General features: G+C 40.8%; 1 protein-coding gene across 1 annotated transcript in view; it reads right to left on the reverse strand.

The window, feature by feature from the left end:
• The window catches only part of LOC130080384 (uncharacterized), a 132,056-nt gene that overhangs the window by 77,211 nt on the left and 33,982 nt on the right, over window positions 1–20,863 (reverse strand). Inside the window, exon 5 of the mRNA XM_056245737.1 lies at window positions 6,558–6,617. Coding sequence (XP_056101712.1) covers window positions 6,558–6,617 — 60 coding nt within the window. The remainder of the gene's footprint in view (window positions 1–6,557; window positions 6,618–20,863) is intronic.

Raw genomic sequence — 20,863 nt, forward strand, 5'->3', positions numbered from 1 at the left:
AAACGATATTAAAGTACAGCGCCCGGGCAACAGATTTGTCTCTCCGGGCCACCAAGGAGACAGCCAGAGTCATCGGTCAATCTTTAGCAGCCCTGGTGGCCACGGAGAGGCATTTTTGGTTAAATCTATCTGGGCCTTTTTGGCGACGCTGTCACTTTAGTCTTCAAGAGGTTTCAGGAGGCAAAGAAGCAAGCGGTGGCATTCTAGAGGTATCTCCCTTGTCAAGCTCAGGTCTCAGGGGCTGCTGGGAGGGAGCAGTCCCTGCCATCTAAGAGCTTCTCGTATAGGATGCAGCAGAAACAGAGTGTCGCCCCAAACCTGCCATCCCCTCCAAAAAGGGGGTCAGGGCATCACTCTCACACGAAGCCTTCAAGGGGTAGAGCATATCGTCATTATTTCCAAAAAGGCTTTGGCTAAGAGGTCCTGGCACAAGTGGTGTGTGGGGTGAAGTGGCTTTTGTATTCATCATACGGTGCCTGCTTTTCCTGCCCTAAGGGGACTGTTCTGCCAACCCCGCCACCTCTGGTGCTTCAGGGGCACAGCGGTTTCCAGTGAGTTCAGGTCTCAGTGTCCTCCTGAAGATTTTGCGGCACTGGGAGACTCGCCCTCTCCGAGGAGGGCTTTAGAGAAGCCAGTTCAGTTGTTCCCTGCTGGTCTTCCACTTCAGGGTGCCAAGCTGACTTCTCGAAACAGTGCGTCCTGCAGACTATAGAAAGAGGCTACAGAATTTAGTTTGGTTCTCATCCACCTCGGTTCAACAGGATCCTGCCCACAGTGGTAGGAACAAGAAGTCATAGCTCTTTTGGGGAAGGTGCCCAAATAATTTGTTCCTCTTCCCGGGGGAGAGTCCGGGTTCTGCAGCTGGTACTTTGTCACTCCGACAAAGAATAGGGGGTAACGTCCAATTCTAGATCTGTGTCAGCTGAATCGCATGTTGAAAACATTCAAGTTCAAGAGGTTAACTTTAAAAAAAAACTAGTCGTGACTCAAATCAGCTCCAAGGACTGGTTTGTTATGATACATCTCAAGGATGCATACTTCCATATATCCACCCTTTCATAACACAGGAAGTTCCTCAGGTGCGCTTTTTGGGGGCAAAGCTTACCAGTATAGAGTTTTTCCTTTCTGTCTAGCCTTGTCACCCGTAACTTCACGGAAAGCGTGGATGCACCTCTGGCTCCGTTGCGACTCCAGGGCATTCGTGTACTGACCTATATCAATGATTGATTGATTCTGGCTCAATCAGAACAAATCAATCAGCACGTCTGTCACCTGCTCGTATTAAATCGATCCTTTCAGCCATAAACAAAGCTAGGCCACTGTCAAACAGTTTTAAAGACTGTTAGGTCTGATGGCAGCTGCATCCAATGTGATACCTTTTGGCCTGCTATACATGAGACCTTTGCAGTGGTGGCTCAGGACCAAGATGTTTTCCCCCGAGGGGCAACCCGTTTCACATGATCAAGGTTACGTGCTTGCGAGCACCCCTCTGAAACCTAAAATGACATATGGGACACCCTACGGTCTCATGGACTTAACGGAGACATTTGTAAGTCCAGAAGACCGAAAGTGCATATGAAGTGTGCCATTTGAGAGGGCCTAGGAGACCTTCAGACCCTGTCATTTCCCCTTTGTGTTTGGAGTTTGCACCTGGCATGGTAAAAGCTTTTCTATTGGTGATGTGCCTGAATCCAAATACTATGTTCGGAAAGGAAATTACGCATTCTACAGAGCCTTTAAAGGGAGGAAAAAATATATTTCAATGTTTTTGCATTCTCTCGCAATTATATAGTTGGGTAATTATATGGTATATAATTTGCGGATATCAGGGAGCTGATATTAATATGCAGGGTATTTAAATCGCTTTTAAATGTGTATTCACTTTTCACTTTCACTTTCAAATTCGCCATCACATATACTCTGTGTATAGGGAGTGGCGGTATTTACCACACATTTTACAAGATAAGATATTTGTCAATGACGGTCAGGATCTGTTGCGCACCAAATCCTCAGACATCATCCTGTCAGTCATCTTTCCTTACTATCTTCATGTAATATGTCACGATTCGTGTCTTGTGTGGACTTTTGTTATTTCCTGTTCTGTGCCATGTTTTGTAGTCCTTTTGTAGTTTTTCTTGTTTATTAGTCTCTCCAGGTGTTTCTAATTAGCCCCGCCCCCTTGTTATCTTGTTTAGCTTGTTTGTTCCTGTCTATTTATAGCCCTTGTGTTTCACTTGTTACTTTGTCAGTTGTTGTACATGTAATGGTTGCTTTTGTTCCTCGTGGTTTTGTCTGTTATTACTTTATTAAAATCCTGCATTTAGATCCTCGCCTTTCGTTCCTCAGCTCGTTACATAATAAGTGAAATCTGATGTACTGTGATGTAACCGACTACTGCAGCAAACCTAACCATGTCCCTTTAGGGGCTTCATAGAATGCATTACTCATTTTCAGATTTTTAAAAAATTATTATTATTCTGTTGTTCTCATTGTCTTACATCGAATCTCTTCCGAATTCGGATTCAGGCTTCGGGCACATCCCTATTTTCTACACCCAAGACTGGGGTATGTGCCTAAGGTCCCCACTAATGTGGTGTGATCTATAGTGTTGCTGGCCTTTTGCCCTACTCTCTTTTGGACGCCAGACCAGGAGAAGCTAAACTTGCCCAGTCAGAGCATTGGATGTTTATGTCCAAAAAGCTGCCCTGTGGCAAAAGTATGATGAATTGTTCATGTGCTTTGGGCCACCTAGACAATAAACCACAGCAACCAAGCGAAGGAAGAGCAAGTGGATAATCGCGATAATCGCTATTTCTCTTGCATAAGAGGCGTGTAGACAGATTTCACCTATGGCTGTCAGAGCTCATTCAACTAGAAGTATGGTGGCTTCCAAAGCCTTGTTGTCAGGGATATCCCTAAAAGTTTGCTATGCGGTGGAGTGGCCCTCTCCGCACACATTTGTGAGGTTCTACGACCTAGACTTGGACACCAGGTCCCTGGTCCTCATGTTGTGCTGGTCCCTGGTCCAGAATTTGCATGGTTGCTAATCCTTGAATATGTAAACACATAATAACATCACAAATGTGGAAATAACAGTACAGCAATCAATACTATTACACATGGATGACATTTCTGTAAGATTGTCATACTCACAAACATGAGACACTATCTTTCTGAAGTGCTGTAAAAATACATCAGAAATTAGCTATATGGGCAATTTAATGTTTATCTGTTGGCCGTGTTGTGTTGTCTCTCGCTGAGTGTGTATTAATGAGCTTTTCCCTTCATCAATGACACTCAGGGTCGTGCCGCTGACGGCAAAGTTCACAGCCCTGTTTACAGCTCAGGTGAGAGATGCTCGGGGAAGAGGTGTCACCTCTACGATAATTAAAAAACCCAAGCATTCACTGAGGGGGCTGTCCTTCAAACGCCAGCATGCGGTTCTGGGAGAAGACTGTTTCTATACTCTGCTAGGAAATGGTTTGAGAAATGTGCAAAATTGCCTGAAATAGAACTCAATCCTCTCCTCCAAACACTGTGTGGTATGGTTTATCGATTTATGATAATAGCAGTTCCTGTAGCGTTATATAAAATACAGCATGATGCAATACGATGTAACAACCATGTGATGATTCTACATACATATACTGTTTGTAGTGTTCGTCATTTGTATTTTACTGTTGGATAAAAGTGTCTACTAAATTAATATTATGGATCTGTCTAAATAAATAAATAAACATATATGGTCATGGCGGACTAGATCTGCTACACTGCTGCTGCTTTTGTTGGACTTGCTGCTGCCAATTGATACAAAGACAAGCTAAGGTGAGCATTTAAGATTTGCTGCTGCTAAATAAATAGATATCCAATAGTAGATCTATACAGGTGGATCTGAGGGAGAGTTTCAGAGTAACAATGACCAGCTTACAACGAACACTGAACCTGACTATCCAAATGTTGTGAAAATAATCTCATATGCTGTAGAACAGGGGTGGCGAACCTGTTCAGCATGATGAGCCCAAAAAAAATCCCTCATCACTGCAAAGAGCCACAAAACAGATGTGTCTAACAATAACATTAAAATGTATTACTTATTACAATTACTAATTACATATCACACAATAGTTTTCATGGATTTTAATGTTTGTCAATGTTTGTCATAGTATCAGCCTACCTAAAAGGTTACATGACTCAGTGGGACACCTGGCACTCCTTGGTTTCCACAATCTTTGTTAAGTCTGGCTTGTATTCAGTTGTGGCTACTCGTAGTAATTCTTTCACATGCGTGTCAGTCAGGACAGAGCGATGCTTTGATTTCACTTGTTTCAGTGTTGAAAAAAGTGATTCACACATGTAAGTTGACCCAAACATTGACAATAGTTTGACTGCAGCCTGTTTGACATTGGGATATCTCTCATTCGGCACAATCTTCCAAAACTCCACGGTTCCTTCCCTCAGAACACTTTTAAGTCTGTCATCCTCAGAAAGTTCAATCATTTCAAGCTGAGTTGCTGCTTCATCTTCCACTAAAGGGGCTTTTAAACAGTCTGATTCAGCAGTGAATGGGTTGATAAGAAATGAAATTTGTGGTCTTTTTTGGCGTAGGCCGGAGAATCTGTCCTCAAAACTCTGTTCGAGATTTTCAAGCAGTGTTGCATACCGTGCAGTACTCCCGTTTACAACCTCTGCTGCTTGTCCACTTGCCTTCAACAAGGATGGAAAATGTGTAAACTGCCTCTTTTGTAGATGAGTCTTGAACAGCTTGAGTTTGTTGACAAATGTGAAAATACTCTGCACCAGGTCAGACACCATCTTTAACTTCCCTTGCAGATCCACATTGAGGCCATTCAGATAATGCAGCATGTCGACCAAAAAAGCCAAGTCCGAAATCCAGTGGGGATCACGTAGCTCAGGATAGTCCTTATGTTTCTCTGCGAGGAACAGCTTCACTGGATTTAAAAGCTCAAAAAAACGAGAAAGCACATTACCTCTTGAAAGCCATCTTACAGCACAGTGAAGAAGCAGATCAGATGGAAGATCTTCATCAAGCTCAGCAATTAGATTTTTGAACTGCCTGTGATTGAGAACATGTGTGCGTATAAAATTGACAATTTCCAGCACAGGTTTCATGATGTGATCAAAGTTCAGCTTTTTAGACACCAAGTGCTCTTGGTGGATAATACAGTGAAATGTCCAAAATTCAGGAAACCGGTCATCAGCTTTACACAGCCCTACAAGGCCTTTCCCAGATCCCAACATGGCTGGTGCTCCGTCAGTGGAGATTGCTGTTAGCTTTGATAACTGCAGATCTGCTTTCTCAACAACAGCCATCAGTGTCTCTTTTAGGTCGATGCCACGGGTTCTGTCTTTAAGTGGCACAATGTCAAGCAGCTCTTCCTTAATAATGACACAAATCGTACAAATATCGCCAACTGTGGCTTATCTTGAACATCGCAAGACTCATCCAAAGCAATGCTGAAATACCGGCACTTCTGAAGATCTGAATATAAATGTCTTTCAACTGAGTCGTTAATGTCCGATATTCTCTCTTCAACTGTGTGCCGTGACAGCTGAAGGTCCTTTACTGAACGTTTCAAATTTTCATTTTCGGGACAAAGAATAGCAACAACATCACTAAGGCACTTTTTAAGAAATTCCGCTTCACGATATGGTTTTTTTGCACGAGCAATGTTCCATGCCAGTTGATATGACGCTAATGTCACTGTCTCTGAATGCTTGGTAAATTTCCGAAAAAGCTGACTTTGCTTCTCTGTCTGACGTTTCAAAGTGTTTACCTTGTGCTTGCGAAGTTCACTGCCTTTGGGAAATTCCCGGGTCATCGTAGAATGGAGTGATGTGAAATGGCGCTCAAGATTTGAAGCCTTAAAATGTGACAACGACGTCTGGCATATCAAGCAGAATGGTTTTCCATTTCGTTCAACAAAAAAATATAAATCCTCCCATTCAGATTAAAATGTTCTGTGCTCATCTTCATATTTGCGCTTAGCTGTATGCTTCTTTGATTCTGCCATGATAATTCCTACTAACGTACTTCACGTTAACCTGACAGCAGCAGCTCCTGTCAGTCAACAATAGGCTAGCCACGTTAAATTACGCGAGAGTTGAGGTTCTGTTAAAAAAAAAATATATATATATATATATATATAAAATAATATATTATTTTAAAAAGTAAAATTACATTCAGAAAATACATTTAAATTCATTCCTATTTATTTTTAAATAAAATTTAGAAATTCTAAAAAAGATGAATGAAAAGCGATAGCTTAGTATAACATGACTGAACCGAGCCGCAAAAAAGCAGTCAAAGAGCCGCACGCTCTTTGACTGCAGGGGTTCGCCACCCCTGCTGTAGAATTAGCAGAAGCCAATCAGCTTGTGCCATGTGGTATTAGTGCGCTTGTTTGCAAATTGCATGCAAATGACCTATCAGCCTGTGCCATCTAGAGTTTATGACTGAACTAGATGTACATTTTATATATATTATATTATTTTATTTTAATTTATTTGTGTTTTAAATATGGAAGAGATTGACATACCATAACTGAAGATGCTGTGATACTCCTAGTGTCTTCCTCAGGTCCATCCTGTTCATCTCTCTGTACAACACATAAAAACACAGTTAACTCAGAAAAACTATATTACTGTACATAATAATCAATTGAATATTTTTAAAGGGGCCAGGCATTTTTTTTTTTCATTTGATTTTAATAATATAGATGTGCAGTACTTTGTGCCATACAGTAATGTCTATTTAGTGCATCTATTGAAACTGGAAGAAATGATTCATTATGAAATATTCATGATTAGGACATCAAAACCATGAGCTCATATGGCCATCCACATTTACATTTTAAAGATACAGTGGCAAAAACAGTCTGTTTGATTGTAAAGATCAGGGTGGAAAATAGTCATGAAACATTAAATTGTATCTGTGTCTGGTAGAGGAACATTATAAGTGGACTTCAGGCTGGAATATGGCAAAGATAATTCCATGCGTATTTTACATTTACATTTACATTTATTCATGCTTTTATCCAAAGCGACTTACAATTGCTATATATGTCAGAGGTCGCACGCCTCTGGAGCAACTAGGGGTTAAGTGTCTTGCTCAGGGACACATTGGTGTCTCACAGTGGATTCGAACCCGGGTCTCTCACACCAAAGGTATGTGTCTTATCCACTGCGCCACGACCACCCCTGGCATCGTATACAACTTATATGATCTTTCTGTGTCTCATTATGTGCTGCCTCCTGATGTTATGATGGACATTCAGACACTACAGGAAATGTGTTAAATGGCAGATGAGCAGTCACAGGAGAATAGTGGAAACAAGGGATTTCACTCTCTCAAACACAAATAAGTTTCTTTATTCAGTATTCAATATCACTATGACAAAGACTCGAACATTAATGTTTGTTAGTAAAATAATACTATTGCTATTGTACATACTCAATGTTAGAGGTTTGAACAAAAACCATAGTACTAATTGTTTATAGTTAATTTATGACTAACCACATGTTTTCTGTTTACAACATCAGCACAATAAGTGCTTTGTTCCAAACATTTTAGATTGAATGTAAGTACATAGTAGTTAAAGAGACACCTAATATAAAGTGTTTTTTATTTATACATTTCACATCCATCCAAACCTCCATTTCCTAGGATGTACGAGAATTAGATCAACAGAATAATAATAAAAACTCTGAATAAAAAATGTGCATTTACCCATGAACAAAATGGCCATATTTTAGCACAAAGTCGTTCTCTCTTTTTCCACACAAACAAACAGTCTATCTCTCTTTCTCCTGTCAAACAGCAGTGAAATGTGGGGTTCTGACAGCTAGAAAGGCCTGCAGTTTCACACCGCTGTACTGTCAGGCAGAAGAGCCCTCACTGAATTTAAAACAGACTCCACTTCATTTGAGAAAAAAAGGTAAAAGTGAAAGCGATGTCTCTTTCAATATTTATAGTATTTTTAATTTTTTTTATGTTTATCTTAATTTAGTTTGCATGAGGTCTGCACTTTTAAAAAGGATAGTTATGTCATGACAACTCTGAGTGTTTGGTATGGTGATGGATATGACAATCCAATGCATTCTCATCCTTTGGCGTCATATAGGTGACGCCATATGACATTTCGTCGAAATCTTACGCACATGGCATCCTTTAGCGTCAATATAACACGCACTGTTATGGGTAGGTTTAGGTCTGGGGTAGGGTACGGTTATGACGCCTTGGGATCTGCGTCTCATATTCACGCTAAACGATGCCATGTGCGTTGGATTTAGACGCGCGTCACCTGTATGACGCCTTGGGTTCTGCGTCTCATATTGATGCTAAAGGATGCCATGTGCGTAAGATTTCAACGAAATGTACAAAGCGTCACATGTATGACGCCAAAGGATGAGAACGGGCTGGACAATCTTGATATGTTTAGTCCTGGTGGAATTGATCTGCTACGCTGCTGCTGTTATTGCTGCTGCTTCTGCAGATCAAGTAAGGGACTTGACACTGCCAATACACGACACATTGCTGTGAGCAAGTAAGACATGCTGCTGCACAATATATCATACGTGAATTACCCGTAGCAGATCTATACAGGTGGAGCTGGGGTAGGTGGAGGGTTTCTGAAAGCGCATTGCAACTGCTACAGCAAATGCTGACCAGTATTTAAAGGTTGAGCAGCGATCTCATTGGCTTCTGATCCAGCAGGAACCAATCAGCTGTGCCCGATTGAAAATGATGTGACTGCATGCAGATTGAGTTAAGGACCAATCAGCCTGAGCCATCTAGATCGTCATGACAGATCATTGAATTTAGACTCTAAATTCTGATTGGATGAGCCCAACTCAATGTCATGAGAAAACATAGCTATTTTACGAATATGTTCATATAAGTTCATATGATCATATGGAAATGTATGATTTGTATAAATTAATTGAGTATGAAGCTTCATGCCCAACCCCATCCCTAAACCTGCTCCCCAGTGGGGCGAGAGCAGATCATATGAAAAATGCACAAATGGGGATGTGCAAATTCATACGAAGATGCACCAAATCAAAATAGTTAGAAGTTGTTGTGAGAATGTGTTAGATGAACCACATTCGAAGTTACTGTAAAATGTCAATAAACACACCTGTGACCATACATACATTAATACACCTAGATACTACATTGCTTAGTAATCATTAACATACAGTACATCCGGAAAGTATTCACAGCGCTTAATTCTTTTCACATTTATGTTACAGCCTTATTCCAAAATGGATTAAATTCATTATTTTCCTTAAAATTCTACAAACAATACCCCAAAATGACAACGTGAAAGAAGTTGCAAATCTTTGCAAATTAAAAAACTAAACAAAAAAAATCACATGTAGCCTACATAAGTATTCACCGCCTTTGCCAGGACACTCAACATTTAGCTCAGGTGCATCCTGTTTCCACGGACCATCCTTAATGCCGAGTTCAGACTGCACGATTTTAGCCCCGATTTTGGCTCGCCGACAGGTTTTGAGAAATCGCCGACAAATGCCCGAAATCACAGGCAAATCGGTGCTCGTTCACGCGAGTGACAATCACGCAGTGTGAATGAGCAAAGACGCGATCTGAGAGAATCGCCGACGAAATAAATATATGCTAAATATCTGGACCTGTCGGCGATTCACAATCCTGCTGTGTGAATGTGTTCTGACTGAAAACTACATCGGCGATGACCGACAGCCAATGAGAGAGCAAGATACAGGGAGGAGGAGGAGGAGTTATAGACCAGAATATCAGTATTTTAATAGATAGGCCTATATTTACAATTATATCAAACAGAAACAAAGCACACACATTTGCATGACCAGCAGCAACAGCAGGACATTTGCAAAATTATTTATTTACCCCCAACTCTCTTTGCAAAACACAGTCCTTGCTCCCCTCGTCTTCCCAACCATTTCCTGCATAAACTGTTTGTTTTTTTTTCATTTTCGCTACAAATCAGTGCACAGACAATTTGTAGGCTATCATTTTTAATAACAAATTCAGTGTTGCGCGAGAACTCCGGTCTCACGCACGCGTGATCTTCCGTTATTTCCTATCACTTCTCGCGTTTGTTTGGTTGTGAAACGTAGTTTGCGGACCAGGCAGAAGTTGTCGGCGATTCTTTCTTTTGTAAAGTCATGCCGTGTGAAACCTCCTGTCGCCGATCCATCGTGCAGTGTGAACACAGCAGCAACTGAACGTTACCCCAGATAGTCATGCAGTGTGAAAACAACAGTGACCCGATTATTTTGAAAATCGTGCAGTCTGAACTCGGCATTAGATGTTTCCACAACTTGATTGTAATCCACCTGTGGTAAATTCAGTTGATTGGACATGATTTGGAAACGCACACACCTGTCTATATAAGGTCCCACAGTTAACAGTGCATGTCAGAACACAAACCAAGCCATGAGGTCTAAGGAATTTTTTCAGCGACATGAACTGGGAGAATATTCAGGATCGAAGGAAAGATGAATACAGCAATATACAGATACATCCTTGATGAAAACCTGCTCCAGGGCGCTCTGGACCTCAGACTTGGGCGACGGTTCATCTTCCTACAGGACAACGGCACAGCCAAGAAAACAAAGGAGTGGCTACGGGACACCTCTGTCCTTGAGTGGCCCAGCCAGAGCCCAGACTTCAACCCGATTGAACATCTCTGGAGAGATCTGAAAATGGCTGTGCACCGACGCTCCTCATCCAACCTGATGGAGCGATTGAGAGATTCTGCAATAGGGCTGCAACGATTCGTCGACGTTGTCGACAAAAATCGATAGTAGAAAAGTTGTCGCCAGACATCTCTCTTCATTAACGTTACAATCTCTGCCGAGAGTCGCACATGCGCATTAGCTTCTCTGCTGAGCGATAACATACAGAAATGGCGGCGTCCAACGCAGCAGCTGCGCGCACCAAAACATCTAAAGTTTGGGAGCATTTTAGCCTGGATACGGCGAATAAAAAGATTACCTGCATGGTTTGCAAAGCAGTCCTTGCGTATCACGGCAGCACCTCGGTGATGCACGAACATTTAAAGAGAAAGCACGTCGGACAGTTGAATGAAACGGAGTTTGACTCGCCTCGGTAAGATTTAAATAACATGGAAGCCAATACGTTTTGTTTTGGATGTACAATACATTGTACATTTTATAAGCCTAATTTCGGTAAAAAAAAAAGAAAAGGATTTAACGTTATGCCCGACTGTGCCTGACAAGAGTATTTTAAATTACTGTTTTATTGCTGCTAATGTGCCTGCCCCTGGTTTACAGGAAGAAAATGTTTACTTGATTTTAATTTATTTTTTCTTATAAAACAAATGTGCCTGTCCTTTATAAAAATGATAGAGTTTCTTTATTTATGTATTTATGTCTATACTGACAGAGCACTGTGCCTAATTGGTTTTAGACAGGGCATTTTTATTTACTTTTAGTATGAATCGGCCTATCAGCAGCAAAGTTCAATAAAATATGCATTTTTCATTGAAGTACCCCCTTCTTTCTTGCGTTTACTATAATTTTCCACAGAATTAAAGCAATCTCATGCTAAATTTTAGAAAAATGTAATAATTATTTGATTAGTCGACTAATCGTTTCAATAGTCGGTGACTAGTCGACTATTAAAATAGTCGTTAGTTGCAGCCCTATTCTGCAAAGAAGAATGGGAGAAACTGCCCAAAAATGGCTTGTGGCATCATACTGAAAAAGACTTGAGGCTGTAATTGGTGTCAAAGGTGCTTCAACAAAGTATTGAGCAAAGGCCGTGAATACTTATGTACATGTGATTTTTTTTATTGATTTTTTTTATTGATTTTTTTATATAGAAATTTGCAAATATTTCAAACAAACTTCTTTCACGTTGTCATTTTGGGGTATTGTTTGTAGAATTTTGAGGAAAATAATTAATTTAATCCATTTTGGAATAAGGCTGTAACAACAAAATGTGGAAGAAGTGAAGCGCTGTGAATACTTTCCGGATGCACTGTAAACTTAGCTTTAATGGATATTCTTCATTTTGACTATAGAAAACCAATCATAGAGCCCCTTGTGGCATTACTGAGAATATATTTGTTTTATGTTATTAATTGCCCTGTTTTGGGCATCTGTTTCCATATATCTGTGTAGACTGTTTTAGGCAGGTCTAAGAGTGCAGTGTCAATGTCAACAGACAACATATAAAACTAGTACTTATTTTGGCTTTTGAACTGTACAAGGTGTCTTACCGTGTACAGTGTTTCTATAGCATATGATTAATATGTCTTCAGGCATGAACAAAAAGAAAAGTAATTCCATGATTAAAAGCCCAAAGCTAAACATGGGAATAGTACATTTTTATTCATAATCTATGAGATTTAGCGGGTCATTTACATATCTAAATGATTTACATATGGTACAGAGACCCTCTAGTCATAAATAATTTAATATCACAACATTTCCTGAAGGAGTAGCTCATCAGGGCCACATTAAACTTTAATTACTCTGTTAAAATCACAGTTATGATTCAATAACTTGCTCGGAAAACTAAATGTACCTCAACAGATTACTGAGATGGAAATAATAGCAGTGGACAAAAAACAGACAGAGGAATGGGGACGGAGAAAGATGGGAGGATGGATAGAAGGGATATGCGTGTGTGTGTGTGTGTGTGTGTGTGTGTGTGTGTGTGTGTGTGTGTGTGTGTGTGTGTGTGTGTGTGTGTGTGTGTGTGTGTGTGTGTGTGTGTGTGCGTGCGCGCGTGCGTGCGTGCGTGGCCTGGTAACCCATAAAGTCAAAATTTCCCCATAAAGATGGCAATATCCAAAATCCTTGTCCTTGTGGTCTCCATGAGGAAAACAGCTTATAGATCATACTAGGTGCTGTTTTTTAATGGAAATCTAACAATGCAGAAAGTTTTCTGTGATGGGAACATTTAAGGGTAGGTTTAGGGTTAGGGGATAGAATATGCAGCTGTATTCAAATCATTATGCCTATGCAATTTCCCCATTTAACATGAAAACCCAACAATTCCTCAAGTATTACCAAATCCTTCAGAACAAGGAATTACTAATTATGCTAAAGTTTTATTACAGTATGCTGAAGTGAAAAGCATGATAACTTCCTAGTAATGACTGAAGTCATTGTAAGCATTTGAGGTTTTCACAAGGTTTTAAATAGTAAAGACTCAAGTGTTACTACATCCTTCTAAAGGAATGACTGCCCATTTGGAACAGTATCCTAAAGTGAAGATCATGGTAACCCACTAGTAATGACTCAAGTGTTATAAAATCCGTCAGAAGCAATTACTACACAAAACCTTACAAAAACCTAAAAAGTTTAAAAAGTCATTACGAGCTATAATGCTTCTCACTTTAGAATATTGTTCCAAATAATTAGTAAGTCCTTCTAAAGATTTGGTAATACTTGACTCATTACTAGTGGGTTACCAAGATCTTCACTTTCAAATTAATAATACATTATGGCCCATCCTCGATCTAAGACTGCTGTCCACACCCTTAACCTTGAATCAAATCCTCACACAATCCCCTGTGCCCAAGGGATTATTTTTTATCAGTGGATCTGAAGGGTGCATAGTTAAATATCCAGATAGCCCCTCATCACAGACCATTCTTGTGGTTCGTGTTTAAAGGAGTGGCTTACCACCCCGCACTTTCACAAAATGCATGAATGTGGCAGTGTATCCCCTGAGATGGAAGGGAACTGAACTATTATGGCATCCTGAACTACCTCGAAGAGAGACTTATTACGGCCCAGTCAAGGGACGAGCACAGGTCTCTGCTCCTCAGCCAATTAGAGAGCCAGAATCAACCTGGCAATAAGCCACCCAGCCAGCGAATATCATTCCTGGGTCCAGTATTCGACTCGGCCCAGATACAAGCCTGGCTATCGCTGGAGCACTTGTTGAAAATTCAGCGACTCACCAGGGGTCTTTGTCCCCTCAAGCCATTTAGGAGGTTGCTGGGCCTGATGGCAGCCTCCTCAGCTTGAGCTGCTGCATATGAAAGTGACCTGCGAAGGCCAAGTATACATGGAATTTGTCCTAAGCATTTAAGTTAGAGAACACACATTAAAAGTAGCGAGTACTTCACACTGCAAACTGGGGATGCACACACCCGGAACAGTGGGCCATTTTTGCATTTTTGAGCGATTGGGGGTCAGGTGCCTTGCTCAAGGGCACCTCAGTCATTTCCTGCCGGTATTGAGAATCGAACCTGCAACCTTTGGGTTACCAGTCTGACTCTCTAACCATTAGGCTACGATTGACTGTGTCCCTCACCATGCTTGGTGATCAGGACGCTTGAACCTCAGGGGGACCCACGGCTATGTCAAGGCCCTGGAACCCTGGAGGGCTCTGCAAATGTACCATTTGGGAGTAGATTTTTATGGCTGGTTTCCAGGAGGAAAGTTTTCACAACAGAGAGCTGAACACGCCTCGCCCCCATATGGTGCTGACTTGGGACCTGTCCACCGTCCTGAGGGCACTTCGAGGCCCTCCTTTCAAGCCTCTAGAATTGGCTGACTTGCGGGAGCTCTTACCTAAAATTACTCTATTGCTGGCACTAGCCTTAGTTAAGGTTGATGGAGACCAGCAGATACTTTCTGCTAGCGCATCCTGCCTTGAGTTTGGACTGAATGACTCAGTCTTCACTTCATTTGCTCTGGAGGCTGCACCAAAGGGCTGCCGTTGACGAAGCAAAGACTGTCCTGTTGGATAGTGGATAAAATTGCGCTGACCAGGGTGTCTATTAGTTAGTCTATCTGGACAGCGGCCGCTTGGTCATTACCCTCTGTTTGTCCAGGTCATAGAATCTGGCATCCCCGCACTACAGGAGTGGGTGCCGTCTGCTTGAGGGTTAGACTATAGTGTGCAGGATGCCACTAAAATCTGTTCATATACATCACACTCCCCTGGCAGCGCAGTCTCATCCCAAGACGTCATATAACTGACGTCTTGGGACGTCTTTTGACCATACGTCAATATCCGCCTTTTTAGGGTACCCTTAAACGTCGGTTAGATGACGTTATCGGATCCTAACTCTACCCCAGACCTAAACCTACCCCTAAACCTACCCCGTCACCTAACTGACGTTAAAGGTAAAGCGTCAGTTGTATGACGTCCCAGGATCGTCATAAACCGACGTTTAAGGGTACCCTAAAAAGGCGGATATTGACGTATGGTCAAAAGACGTCCCAAGACGTCAGTTATATGACTTCTTGGGATGAGACTGTGTTGCCCCTGGAAGGTGGTGCTTATCTATGGTGGTCTCAGCTGTATTGGCCCAAGGCTGATATACTGTACATCTGAGCAGCTTGCCACCCTGCCTTAATTCTACCTTACGCAAAGTGCTATTGTCAGTAATACCACTGCCCAGTGCGCTTTGTTAAGGCCCTTGGATCGGAGCTTCTATCCCTGGGCCAGGCTTGCGCTAATAACACGCAATGTCTACTGACACAATGTCAAGTGAACCGTTATTGAGAGGTACGTTTTGGTTACTAACGTAACCTCGGTCTATCTCTATCTATCTCAGGGAACCAAGGTTATGGTAAAGCATTTGTAAACACACAGTTAATAATAGTGTTGTTGGTTTTACAGTATCATTTCGAGCCTGAGTCAGATTCTGAAAATGCGGACGATCAAGTCGATCGAGCAAAACCAACTTTGCAAACACGACTTGAGCAGAATGTTTCACAGTGGTAAGTATATAGCCTGTGTTGTACTCTCTCAGATTCAGGAAGCTGTCCTCTGTAAAATGTGCTGTGCACAAGGAAACTTTTGAGTTTTACAGCTCAGGAACAGCGTTATAAATCAATCTTAACCACTGATTTATAAGTTCATTCATTTCATAGGGCCAAAGAAAGGGGTTTTGCTTTTGCATCCAAACAAACAGCATTTCCACGACATGGCGATAACGCTACAATTTACTGAAGCTTCATCTTCACTCTTTAGGTATGCCATTATGCTCATCTTTCACACTGTGATGTAGACGTTTGAGGAAGTAATATCTGGACTTTGATCGAGGCAGGTCTGGAGCAGTGTTAGATTAAATAAATATATTTGTGGGGCATTATGAGCTTTGTAACTTTGCAAACATGCACAGATACATTACACAATAGGAAAAAGAAAACATTAAAAACCATCATATGACCCCTTTAATGTGAATTAAATGAACATGGGACAAATATAAAATAATTCCCAATCCTTCAGTGAGCGATGACAATAACTTATATAATGATTTATATCCATCCTTTAGGTTCCATCCAGTTCATTTTCTTAGTGTAAACAATTAAGTAATAAATAATAAAGTGTCTAAGCTGGTGTAAGCAAATAAAAAATGTAAAGTTACAGATTTAAAAACATGAGTACTATGACTAGGCTACCGATTTTATGAACTCTGATATATTATCAGTCAAGAGGTTCTACCGAAGACTTCTAGGAATAAACCATAACTATTTAGAAAATTAAATACATCAAGCTCGGAAATTCTACCCTGAACAATACCATTACCAGGCGAGCGTCACGTGAAAACAAAATAACATCCCCAAAGCATCTGAGAGCGATAATCAGGCCCCCAAAATGCAATGTGATTCATCTTATACTAATTAAAAAGCTTGCACAGCAACATTAACATATTAATTGAGGTTCGAGCATAGGGCTGTTATGATGATGAAATTCAAATGAGTCTTTCAAGAACAGAATAGAAATTGCGGTAACAGAGGGGTGAAGATAACACACACACACACACACACACACACACTCCTCTTGTACAAATGGCCTTATCTCCAACAGAGGCTCATATGTGTGTGATCTGACATGCCACCCACTTCTATTATCAGACGGCATTTAGAAATGAAAAACCCATTTACTCCCATTTACATCCCGTCTGCCTGTGAGAGAAAGATCTCTTGCCCCACACTGTTCCCTGGCATTGTCAAAGTGAGAACGGCATGCAAGGTCAGTGGAATTACCCGAAAACCTCTCACTACACTTGTTCAAAGAGGCGAGCAACAACGGTTTCCTGGCTAGTCATTTAAGTAGGGCCATTTTCTCATTTGGTAATGTGTTATCTCTTACATATTATGTGTATTGAAGGTGGCATGGCAAAACACAGATGTTTTTGTTAAGAGAAAAATACTTGGCTCTACCTGACACCAACAGTTTAATGGAGTCGCCGGTTTAGGCCATTGATCTGGAATGGTAAAAAAAAAAACATAACTTCTTTCTACTAGAAGTGGCAGTGAGGTCAAGCTTTGATAAGCATGAAATCACAGGATAAAGGAAGAATATATGTTGTTTCAGCCTAGATTACTACCACGGCGGTCATAATATTGTCTTTCAGCAGGATGTTAGTGGGGATGTCATCGTGGATGTCATCGCATTACAAGACGTTTTCCTATGTAAAGCCTGCTATTGTTCCGAGTTGCTGGTGGCTGTAATAATCGCACGGCACAGGAAATACAATAACAAAGTCTTCACTTGGAAAATACAGGAATCAAACACATTGAACAAAACAACTTCCAACAAAAACGAGACTGAACAATGAACAGAGGAAACTAAGGGCTTAAAATACACAGAACTAAATAAACAACAGGTGAACATAATCCAATCAGACCCCATAGAAATGAACTAGCAAACAGAATTCAGGCAAAGCAGAACAGGAAACTAAAGACGAAACCAAAACAGAACGAGACCGGTACAGCAATACACTGTACAATTTGTTTTAATCTTTTAAGATAATGCAATTAGAAGACAAAAAAGGATAATAACAGATTGTACGATGTGATCATAAAGAGATAGACTATATAAAGTGTGATAAAATGTATAATTAAGTGCCGTTAATGAGTGCCATTAATCTACTTTATGATATTTCATATTATATTGATATAAAACATTATGTACATTAACAATGATTTGGGACAAATATGATGTGATAATGCGAGTTATGCTCTGTGGCACTGCAAGATTTCGAACAGTGTGTGTGTGTGTGTACACTCATAGAAAACTGCTTCTGAAATCCATCAGTCATCGAATGCGGGCAGCCGAAGTATTGGGCTTAAGATTCACTGCAAAAATGATACTTCGGCCGCCCGCGTTCCATGCCTGTAAAGTATACCCAGGCCTTTAGACTCCGATGAAATCTCCCAAAACTCCCACAATGTGACTGCTCTCATGGCTAGCATGCACTGAAAAACTAATATGACTGATGGATTTCGGAAACAGGTTTTTATGAGTGTACTAACACACACCACACACTGTTCGCTTAAAAATTCACCGTCACTGAACGGGTCAACCTAGACGATCAAAGACTCAAGATTTTGACCTACGACAATACAAAAAATAAAAAAAATACCTTGGCAACTAACTGAAAAAAAATAAAAATATTAAATAAAAACAATAATAAAAATGACAAAAGCAAAATTACTAAAATGTAAACTAAAATTAAAATTAAAACGAATAATGTAAAAATAAAAGCAAATACTTTAATATTATTTAGTAATAAATACTCATAGTCATAAATTTTGTAATTTAGTAAGTCATTTAGCAAATTTTGTAGTATCATTTTGTAAAAAAAAAAAAAAATAATAATACAAAAAAAATGATATAGATTAAGCTACATGCTATCCAAAAAGCTGAACTTAACTTGAACCCAGAAGATTCCTTCAAGCTTGTCCCCTAATTAGAGTGTATGACACCATAGAAGGCAACAAACAAACAAACCATGCTTAAAGCTGTAGCCGGCTGTGTGTCAACCCAGCACCATGGGATCAACCCAAATCAAGAGGTCTAAAAACGTGCTAAGATCTGACACAGGAGGGCAGGCCGGGCTGACCTCATCAGTAGGGTTACCATACTCACTGTACGGTTAAGACATTCACTGAGCCAGGGCAAGCAGGAGCCTCTAAGAGGATTACAAAAGACAAGCTGAGAAAACATGATGAGCCAAGGCCAGAGATGCACTTGAGTATGTAATGATGAGCATATGCTGTTTGATCAAATAAAACAGTGACACTGAAGAGAACTAGATTTTTAGATTTTCTGAAGAATATGTGCTTACCCATTACAAACTCACCATCAGAATTTAATTTTGTGGGTGATTGCCACTTTGCCAGGGAGTTACAAGAGTGTACTGAGAGGCTGCTAGGAGGTTGTTAGGATGTTGCTAAGATTTGGGATTTTTGCATTCCAGCATTTGTTTTTAAAGATCAGTGCCTGCGTGTGAGAGACAGAGGCCCTGTCCCAAATGGCACACTCCGGACTTGTGGACTTCCTCAGAGTCCACACTTCGGTGATGTCATGTAGTGCAGACCTATAGGGCCCTTAGCGCGAGTTCGCGAGGGCGCATTGAGAGGTGTTTTTGGGACAGACTCGGTCGTCACGCCGGAAACAGGAAGACGGTCTGATTGTTGTTATAGACAGGAGCTACAGGTTCGGGGAAATATGCTGCCTATTGTTGTTGTGTTTACATATGACTCAGTAAAGCCCTGACATTCTGTTCTATTTATTTAATGAATCATAATGCGATCGTATTATTCAGCTCGCTATTATTAGCCTATGTTTGAGACATCAACCACTGGTCGATGATCATAATGTTTGTATAAACTTGTCATGAAAACCGTAATGATAATTACACTTAAATATTTTCTTCTCAGCCATGTTAACAATTGTCCGTGAGCGAAATCTCCTCCTATCCGTCTTCTGATTGGCCTTCCGCAAGGATTCCTGGGTAGTTAAAGTGCGTGGAGCCTGCATCTATGCGGGCTTCGCGGAAGACCGCTTCAAGGGTACAAAGGGGGCGCTGCTGAGCACACTTCAGAGCGCTAAAATGCTAAATGGGACGGCCTACGGACTCGTAGACTTGGCGAGCACGCGCAATTTAAGTCCGCGAGACCGAAAGTCCGCATGAAGTGCGCCATTTGGGACAGCTAGAGCGGTTATGCAGATGTATTTGGAGGTTATGTTTTTCTATTGGCCCTCAGCATATAGGCCTATGTAAGCAATAAGGTATGAGAGGCTGTGCTGTAGTGCCTCCTGCAACCCCTTCAGCCGTGACTTATTCACGATACAGCACTAGCCTCGAGTACCTTATTGCTTTTATAAAACGGTTTCCACACAATACAAATATTAAAGCCGAACAATATGTATCTATGCAACTTTAATGAAGTAAAATCACTAAAAGCCTTCCTTCCGCTGGAAAAAAATAGTCCCTGGTCGTAAACAGCAACAGAAGTTACATACGTTATTTCGCCAATAGATGGCGGCAAAGGCTGTCTTTGTGAGTGAGTCAGTCAGTAGAGAAGACTTTTACATTGAAAGGACTCAAACTTGTGATCACGGAGAAGGAAGACGCAACTGACAGATAACTATCGGCAAGGGAAAACCCCTTCACTGTTAAAAGGCCAAGATATCGCAGCGGACATTCAAACAGATTTGTTTTATTATGAATATAGGACTGACCTAAAGGAAAATGCTATGTCTACTGTAAATGCAGGTACACTCGCTTACTCGATCTATACTCTACTACACTAATGAACAATATCAATGAGATCAAGCATGTGATTGCCAAGTTGCAAGTTGTCAAGAGTGGTTGCTAGGGGTGTTGTGCAGTGATACATAGAACCGTTGGGTGAAGCGGTCATAGCCGTGTTTTATCGTGAATAAAACACAGCTATTGACCAATCAGAATCAAGGATTGGAACTAACCGTTTTATAAATATATATTTTTATCAGCTTTCTTAAGTTCAAAATCATTTATTTCGCCAAGTTAATATCACCAAATTGTCAAAAACACAGTCAAGCATATTTTCCTTTTCCATATCCACG

Source organism: Rhinichthys klamathensis, unplaced genomic scaffold (assembly GCF_029890125.1).
Source record: "Rhinichthys klamathensis goyatoka isolate OS25496 unplaced genomic scaffold, OSU_Roscu_1.1 h1tg000033l_1, whole genome shotgun sequence".
NCBI lineage: Eukaryota > Metazoa > Chordata > Actinopteri > Cypriniformes > Leuciscidae > Rhinichthys > Rhinichthys klamathensis.